The 9,214-nt window shown below is 47.3% G+C and overlaps 1 protein-coding gene across 3 annotated transcripts in view; it reads right to left on the reverse strand.

Annotated features, from left to right (window-relative positions):
- The window catches only part of DEF6 (DEF6 guanine nucleotide exchange factor), a 26,068-nt gene that overhangs the window by 7,967 nt on the left and 8,887 nt on the right, over window positions 1-9,214 (reverse strand). The window contains exons 2-5 of one of the 3 annotated variants that reach the window (XM_017522251.2): window positions 4,826-4,966; window positions 3,983-4,168; window positions 2,127-2,363; window positions 1,893-2,039 (exon numbers count right to left, since the gene is read on the reverse strand). In XM_017522251.2, coding sequence (XP_017377740.1) covers window positions 1,893-2,039; window positions 2,127-2,363; window positions 3,983-4,168; window positions 4,826-4,966 — 711 coding nt within the window. Of the gene's footprint in view, window positions 1-1,892; window positions 2,040-2,126; window positions 2,364-3,982; window positions 4,181-4,825; window positions 4,967-9,214 lie in introns of all 3 variants that reach the window. The other 2 variants (XM_017522250.2, XM_017522252.2) reach the window with 2 other exon arrangements.

Below are 9,214 nucleotides of genomic sequence, written 5' to 3' on the forward strand. Positions count from 1 at the left end.
GTAGAGACGGGGTTTCACCATGTTGACCAGGATGGTCTCGATCTCTTGACCTCGTGATCCACCCGCCTCGGCCTCCCAAAGTGCTGGGATTACAGGCTTGAGCCACCGCGCCCGGCCATTAAAATGGCTTTTTATAAAAAAATAGAGAATATCTTTTTTTTTTTTTAGATGGAATTTCACTCTTGTTGCCCAGACTGGAATGCAATGGCACAATCTCGGCTCACTGCAACCTCCACCTCCCTGGGTGCAAGTGATACTCCTGCCTTAGCCTCCCGAGTAGCTGGGATTACAGGTGCCAACCACCACACTGAGCTAATTTTTGTATTTTTAGTAGAGACAGGGTTTCACTACATTGGCCAGGCTGGTCTCAAACTCCTGACCTCCGATGACCCACCTGCCTCAGCCTTCCAAAGTGCTGGGATTACAGGCCACTGTGCCTGGCCAAGAATGTCTTTTCTATAAAAAGATGCTGGCAAAGATGTGGAGAAAGGGGAACCCTGATACACTGTTAGTGGGACTGTAAATTAGTAAAGCTACCACAGAAAACTGTATGAAAGTTCCTCAAAAAACTAAAAATAAAACTATCATATGATCCAGAAATTCCACTGCTGGGTATATATCTAAAAGAAAGTAGATCCATATATTGAAGATATAACTAGCTTCCCAAAGAAAAAAAAAATAAAATATAGAAAATAAAAAGATATAGCTACCTTCCCATGTGTACTGCAGAATTATAATAGCCAAAATATGAAATCAACCTAAGTGTCCATAGTGAATAAACAGATGGAGAAAATGTGATATATATAATGGAATATTATTTAGTCATAAAAAAGAATGAAATCCTGTCATTTGCAGCAACATCGATGGCACCGTAGGTCATTTTGTTAAGTGAAATAAGCCAGGCACAGAAAAACAAATATCACATATTCTCATTTATATGTGGGAGCTAAAAAAGTGGATCACATGAAGATGGAGAGTATATTAGTGGCTACCAGAGGCCAGGAAGTGTGCAGGGAGGATAAAGAGGTTGGCGAATGGGTACAAACATACAGTTTGATAGGAGAAATAAGACCTAGGGTTTGATAGATCAGTAGGGTGGCTACAGTTTACAATAATCTATTGTATATTTCAAAATAGCTAGAGGAGAATAATTTGAATGTTTCTAGCTTAAAGACAGATATTTAAGGTAAAGGATACCCAATTACATGATTTGAGCTTTACAAAATATATGAATGTATTAAATTATCACATGTACCTGAAAATATGTACATCTATTATATATCAAAATCAAAAGAATTTTTAATTTCATGAATGTACTTAATGCTACTGAATTATACACTTAAAATAGTTAAAATGGCAAGTTTTGTGTCAAATATATATAATATAATTATATATACATAATTTAAATTATATATATATAATTTAAAATAGTAAAGAGGCTTGTGTTTTAAGCCTCTAAAACAGTAATGAACAGAAGGTAGGAAACAGAAGGGGAAGACAGATAGGAGAGGGTGTGAAGAGAGAATAGGGAAGTATAGAGTTGCTAAAGGGAATGGAATGTGGGTGAAGAAGAAAAGCCTTTAAAAGGGATTTTTAGAAAGATTTGCTGTGTAGTACAGATATAAGGCACTTCCTCTGAACTCTTGAGCAAATTCCATATTATTCACCAATTCCTTTGATGTTTGAGTTGCAGTTTTAGTTTTTTTAAAGTGCTGACATGGATGAGAATGGCCTTGAGGCATCCGGATATATTTGGGTCACAGTAATCTAAGCAGAAATTTGTGTCACTGTGGCTTTTCTCCATTCACCCCTCTCCTGACCCCCTTGTCTTCTCATGCCCCAGAGGATCCCCTGGGCCCTGAGGTGTCCTCCGCCCCCATCCTGCCCCTCACCTCCACGCAGCAGTGTGCATCCAGTGGGATAATGCCCCTTTTCTCTTTGCACTCTTCACTCCCAAAGTAGCAGAGGCAGCTGGGCTGCAGCTGGAACCAACGTTCGGCCCAGTTCCTTCTCAGGTGACCTCGCTTCCACAGGTAGCCCTGCCGGCCGGAGTTATGTCAGAGGCTTCCCAGGCCTTCTTTCGCCCTGCATCTTGTGCGCCTCCCCTAGTTCCCAGCTTGGCTGACCTGCTTCAGGATATCTTGGATGAGCTCCTGGTAGACCTCATGGATGGCCATGCTGAGGGTGTCTCGGCCCACGCCCCGCAGGCAGCGGCCCGAGTTGAAGAGCTCCAGGAACTGCCAGACACTGAGCCCCCCGGTGGTCTGGGCTGCCTGGGCCTCCTGGGCCAGCAGCTCCTCCAGCTCACCCAAGCTCACCTCCAAGCTCATGCTGCTGAGTACCTTTTTCAGCAGGTATTCCACCTGGAGCGGGAGAAGGAAGGCCTGGTAGCTGCAGCGGGCGGTGTTGCCAGCACCAACACCAGGGGGTGCTCCAGCTGGCTCCTAGAGCCTGGGCAGAGGGGACCAGAGGACTGAATGCTGTGGAGACCAGGGAAAAGATCTGGGAGAGGATCCTGGAGCCCCAGTCCCAAATCTGGTTTTCTCTCCCCCTCCACAACCTCCAGTCCCACTCCTTCCTAAGGGCAGGGAGAAGGGGACCTGAGAGCTGGGGTTCAGGAAGAGGCAATAAATCACAGAAAGTGTCAAAGGAGTGCAAATACCCTCTCATCCAATACCCTCATTTTGCAGATGACAAAACCAAAGCCCAAAGCGGGAAGCGACTGGCTGTAAGTCACACAGCAAACTGGGGGCAGCCAGAACCTGATTCTAATCTCCTGAATCCCATTCAGGTCCTTATTCCAAGACCCAATCTCCAATCCTTCCCTTGTGGAAGGGGAAGGGGGTTTGGGGTAGGGGTAGGCAGTGGGAGGGGGGTAGAGGTAAGCTGGGCAGGGACAGGAAATCTGTCACAGAGGAACCGGAAGTGGTGGCTGGGGTACATCCTGCTGCAGTTGTTCACTCTGTATGTTGATCACAGAAGCAAGCAATCTCCTGGCCTCCAAGAGGCCACCTTGCCAGGGGTCTAACAAAGGCAGCCAGCCTGTGCAGATGGACGTATGTCCCTCACCTGCTCCAGCAGCTTTTTGGGAAACTCTGTTTAGGACTTTCTGGAGGCTCCTGGGTCTTTTCTGGGTGTTTAGTGAGGGCACTGGTTCAGGGCTCAGGTGGTTGCCTTCATCACCCTTCCCACAAACAGAAGCCACGACAAATGTGAGTGGAAATTGACATGCTAGGGTTTCTTGTAAGTACAGAGGCTCCCTCTCCTGGAAACCCCACTCTAAAGACCTAAAGTCACCCTGGCATCTCCACAGCCACCAAGAGCACTAAAGGATCACAAGGCCAAATGGTTAGGAAAGGAAGTGAGGAAAAGAGGGAGAGTGCAGATGGATGGGAAAATGGCTTTCCTGGCTTCACCCAGGAGTGAGGAGGTAGGGACCAGATTCCTGGCCTTTTCTCTCAGGATGCCCTCTCCCTGGGTCACTTAGCTGAGTCTGTCCTGGCTTTCCAGAAGAAAGGCAGAAAGGAAAAATCTGGAACCAGGGCCAGACTTGGTTGCTCACTGAGAGTAACCTCCTGTCTCAGAAAGTTCTCCCTTTGCCTTATAAAGCATCCTTCCTGTCCTAGAAGAAGTGGCAAAAGGTAAAGATAAAAAAGCACCTTTCCTAGATTACCAGTAATGCTCAGTAATATATCTGGTTTTATGCGTCTGTGTAAACAGAATTTGCAGATCATTTTCCTACTGTGAGGATTAGCAGAACCCTCATGAAAGTGTAATTTCAGTTCTCCTGAAGAAGGCACAATTACTCTGACATGGGCAGTTCTAAGCATCTGGAGACAGCTGGGTGAGGACAGATACCAGCCTGGGGAGACAGTGAAGAAAGGGGATGTGGGAAGCTACCAAAGGTGGTTTGGTCTCATTCATGGTTTTTCTTAGGTCTAGCTCCAAGTGATTCAGTCCCTGGGGCTGCCATCACCCTCACCTCATCAGGAACCATGATCAGAGGGTACTTGTCCTCAGACAGGAAGTTGAAGAGGCACCAGAGGCGGAAGGCATCCTGATTGGAGAGCATGCTGTTCCCGTTGCTATCTGCCCGATAGTTCTTCTTGGCCGTCAGGGTCCAGCACAGCTCATCAAAGTGTTCTTTAACAAAAGCCCCTTCCTCCACCTGCCACCAGGCCTGCAAATCAGCTGGCTGCGTATCCCTGCTCCACCATGACACTAGGCTCCAGCTGGGTTTCTTGGGTTCATCTATTTCATCTATGCCCCTGCTCCCCACCCGGCCTAGTCCAGGGTCCTAACTCAAGGGATCCCTGAGCTGATTACCAGGTAACTAGCGGGTTCCAACCACTCCACCCCCGACAACACACCCACACCCACCCAGGCCCCCTGACAACAGAGTAACTCTAGTATCTCAGCCCAGGGGAGAAAGGAAGAGAAGCCCAGCAGGACACTAACAGCCGAGAACCTGGAAAGACAGTGACAGACTGGAGAGTGGGGGTGGGGGGGTTCTGGGGGACACTCTGGGAGGGGTGAAGAACACTTTGTAAAGGTTATAACAGCTGGAAGCTGGAGGAGGATGGGGCGGGGCAGGGCAGGGGGCGGGGCCTGCCTCATGAGATGAGGGACATTGAAGATGAGTTGAGGGGGACAGGAAGGGGACAGGTGGCTGAGATGTGATAGGAGAGCAAGGATGAACAGAGCAGGTAGGAGTAGGAGTTAATAGCAGGGGCAATGAGTTGGAGTGGCAAGGTATTATTAGGCTGCTGGCCAGGCTGGAGAAGTGGAGAGAGGTTACAGATGTCCCCCACAAGCTGGGCCCCACCTTGTCCAGGATGTACTTGTTGAGGTAGGGCATGTAGCCCTGGCTGGACACAGGGCCATCGTCATCATCTCGGAAGTGTTCCTCCAGGGCCACAGGGTCATGGGGGATGTGCAGGACCGTGTACAGGTTGTGGGACAGCACCTGAGATAGAGTAGAGTGGCAGTGTGCCTTTCTGCCCCCCCCAACCAAAACTGGGCCAGAGGACTGCTCCCCACCTCCTCTCTGCTTGTCCCCACCCCATCCTGGCTGAGTTCTCCACCACACACTGTTCAGTAATAACTAAAACTTACATACTTTGTGCCAAGCACTGAGCTAAAGCACTTTACATATCACTTATTTAACCACAACAACTATTCATATTCCCATTTTACAGATGAAAACTCCTGCAGCCCTGAGATATTTCTCACCCAAGGTCACAGCTGGCAGAACTGGAATTCGAAACCATGCAGTTATACTCTTAGCCACTTGATTAGGTATTGGTGTTCTCTTTCTACAGACAGGGAGACTGAGGCTCAAAGGATTCAGTAACTTGCCAAAAGACCCACAGTGAATAAGAGCTTGGAGTTCGAATCCAGCTCTGTTAGATTCCAAAGCCCAAGTGCTTCCCATAATGCTGGAGTTTGCAGGGTTTGCAGGGATTTTTGCCACCCCAGGGCAGGAGCTGCCAGTATATCATGGTTTCCATCATGTGTTCTAGCTGCAGTGTGTCTAGCACCTAAGCGTGACTGCTCTGGGAAAGGAGAGGGCTCAAAGAAGGGTCATGAAAAATGGTCCATGAGATGGAGAAGGCAAGGCTTAGAAGGGATAGTGGTGATAATGGTGTGCAGGGGCAAGGTTGGTTTGTTGAACAAATCCATATTAGAACAAAAGGGTTGAAATCTGAAATCTGGTGAAAATAAAATCACCTTGGGGTAATTCTATTATAGCATTTGTCACAGGCAGTGTGAATGATCAAAAAGTCATTAGTGACTATTGCACGCTTACCATGTGCCAGTCACTGTAGAAGGTGTATTTTTTTTTTTTAATTAAAACTTTTCTTTTGTTTTGAAATGGAGTCTTGCTCTGTCTCCCAGGCTGCAGTGCAATGGCATGATCTTGGCTCACTACAATCTCCACCTCCTGGGTTCAAGCGATTCTTCTGCCTCAGCCTCCTGAGTAACTGGGATTACAGGTGCCCACCACCACACCCCGCTAATGTTTGTATTTTTAGTAGAGATGGGGTTTCACCATGTTGGCCAGGTTGGCCTTGAACTCCTGACCTCGTGATCCACCCACCTCAGCCTCCCAAAGTTCTAGGATTACAGGCATAAGCCACCACCCCTGGTCAAAACTTTTTTTTTTGTAGAGACAGAGGTCTGGATATGTTGCCCAGGCTGAACTGCTGGCCTCAAGTGATCCTCACACCTAGACTTCTCTCCAAGTGCTAGGATTACAGAATGAGCCACTGCACCCAGTCAAAGTGCTTTTTATACCCCATTTCTAGTCTTCACAATCACCTATATACACATATATTAGTAAGCCTGTTTTTCAGGTGAAGATACTGAGGTTTGGAAATTTTAAGAGTAACTGGCAGAGCTGAGGTTGGAACTAAATGTGCCTGGTTTACAGGTTGCCTTCCAATTAGAATATTGATGTCACATCTCCCTCCCTAGATGGATTGTGAACTCTGGAGACAAGGTCTTTGTTCATCTTTATGTCCTTCAGCACCTATATCCTCTTCTGTACATCAAGTGCAATCACTACATGCTGTATCAAAGGGCCTCCTCCACTACCAGCAGTTCACCTTGGAAATCAGTTCCTTGGAGGCAGGAGCTGGCACTGTCTCAGAGATAGTGTGTGTGCCAAGCCTTCATTTTATTCTCTTTTCAGAGAGGAGGGGGAGAAAGTATTGAAACTTTGCCTCAGTGTTCTCCTGGGCCTCAGGTTTTCCTTGGCAAACTGGGAAGTTGGAGATCCCAGCAAGGGAGTATTTCCTTTTTCCCCTCATTCCCTCTGGGCAGCTATCTCTGGCATTTTTGGTTATGTGAGCAAATAAACCCTCTTCCTTAAGCCATTTGAATTTGGTTTTATCACTAGTATCCAGGAAAGTCTTGCCTAACACATCTGTGGTCATAGGATACCAATCCCCACTCTAAGGGGTGCCATTGGCTCAATGCCTAGCACTTAAAACCCAGCTGACCAACTCAAGTGAATAATAATGCCAACATCCACTGACTACTTCTGAAGTGACAGGTGTTCGAGTTTTACATATTCTTATCTGCCATCTCTTGGCCTCTTTTCAAACTACCCATGTCTTTATCTTTCCTTTTTTTTTCTTTGATACAGAGTCTCAATCTGCTGCCCAGGCTAGAGTAGTGGCGCAGTCTTGGCTCACTGCAACCTCCACCTCCCAGGTTCATGTGATTCTTCTGCCTCAGCCTCCTGAGTAGCTGGGATTATAGGCGCGTGCCACCACGCTTGGCTAATTTTTTTGTATTTTTAGTAGAGACAGGGTTTCACCATGTTGGCCAGGCTAGTCGAACTCCTGACCTCAGGTGATCCGCCCGCCTCGGCTTCCCAAAGTGCTAGAACTACAGGCATGAGCCACCGCACCTGGCCACCCCAGCATTTCCAATCATTCAACCTACAGACACTCATGGGAGCTACACTACAAGAATGCTCATTAAGCATTGTTTATGAAAAATGGGAGACAAACAGAGGCTCCTTCAGTAGGAAACAGGTACACCATGTCCTGGATGACTGTGTATAGTTAGAAGGATTTCACTTTTACCACTTGTGTGCTGGTGGACAAATGTTTAATTCTCCAGCACCTTAGTCTCCTTTTCTGTGAGAATAATGATAGGGTCTTCTCTAAAGGGTGTTTTGAGTGAAGAGTACTTGGTGCATAGTGCACCAATTTTAATAAAAATTGTGAGTGATCTTTTTTTTTTTAAGATGGAGTCTTGCTATTGTCACCCAGGCTGGAGTGCAACGGCACAATCTCGGCTCACTGCAAACCCCACCTCTCAGGTTCAAGCGATTCTCCTGCCTCAGCCTCCTGAGTAGCTGGGATTACAGGTGCCCACCACCACGCCTGGCTGATTTTTGTTGGCCAGGCCGGTCTCAAACTCCTGATCTTGTGATCTGCCCATCTCGGCCTCTCAGAGGGCTGGGATTATAGGCATGAGCCACTATTCCCAGCCCTTTTTTTTTTTTTTTTGGGACGGATTCTCGCTCTGTTGCCCAGGCCAAGCTGGAGTACAGTGGTGTGATCTTGGCTCGCTGCAACTTCCACCTCCCTGGTTCAAGCGATTCTCCTGCCTCAGTCTCCCGAGTAGCTGGGATTACAGGCGCCCGCCACTACACCCAGCTAATTTTTTGTATTTTTAGTAGAGGTGGGATTTCACCATGTTGGCCAGGCTGGTCTCAAACTCCTGACCTCATGATTCACTTGCCTCGGCCTCCCAAAGTGCTGGGATTACAGGTGTGAGCCACTGCACTCAGCTGAGTGATCTTTATTATGTTTGCATGAACAGACATTGAAAGATACTGGCATGTAAAAAAAAGCAAGCTACAGAATGAAATGTCTGCCAAATACACATGTGCAAAGATTAGGTTGAATCATATGAAACTAGTATTTTAGTAGGTCAAAACAATCAAGTATCAGAAATTTCATACAGTTCAATCTAACAACGTTTACTTTGTATATAGAAAGAATCTAGAAGACTTGCAAACTGTTAACAGTGATCCCTCTTCCAGAGTGAGGGGAGGAACTTTCATCTTTTTTTTTGAGATGGAGTTTTGTTCTTGTTGCCCAGGCTGGAGTGGCTCACTGCAACCTCTGCCTCTCGGTAAGCCAAGCAATTCTCCTGTCTCAGCCTCCTAAGGAGCTGGTATTACAGGCACCCGCAACCATGCCCGGCTAATTTTTGTATTTTTAGTAGAGATGGGGTTTCGCCATGTTGGCCAGGCTGGTCTCGAACCCCTGATCTCAGGTGATCTGCCTGCCTTGGCCTTCTAAAGTGCTGGGATTATAGTGTGAGCCACCGTACCCAGCCAATATTATATTCTTTACTTAAAAAATTTTTTGGCCAGGCGTGGTGGGTCACACCTGTAATCCCAGAACTATGGGAGGCCAAGGTGGGCAGATCACTTGAGGTCAGGAGTTCCAAGACCAGCCTAGCCAGCGTGGTGAAACCCCATCTCTACTAAAAGTATAAAAATTAGCTGGGAATGATGGCAGGTGCCTGTAATCCCAGCTACATGGGAGGCTGAGGCAGAATTGCTTGGCTTACTGAGGCAGAGGTAAGAACTTGCTAGAACCTGGGAGGTGGAGGTTGCAATGAGCCAGGATTGTGCCACTGCACTCCAGCCTGGGTGGCAGAGTGAGACTCCATCACACACACAAAC

Source organism: Cebus imitator, unplaced genomic scaffold (genome assembly GCF_001604975.1).
Source record: "Cebus imitator isolate Cc_AM_T3 unplaced genomic scaffold, Cebus_imitator-1.0 Scaffold24, whole genome shotgun sequence".
NCBI lineage: Eukaryota > Metazoa > Chordata > Mammalia > Primates > Cebidae > Cebus > Cebus imitator.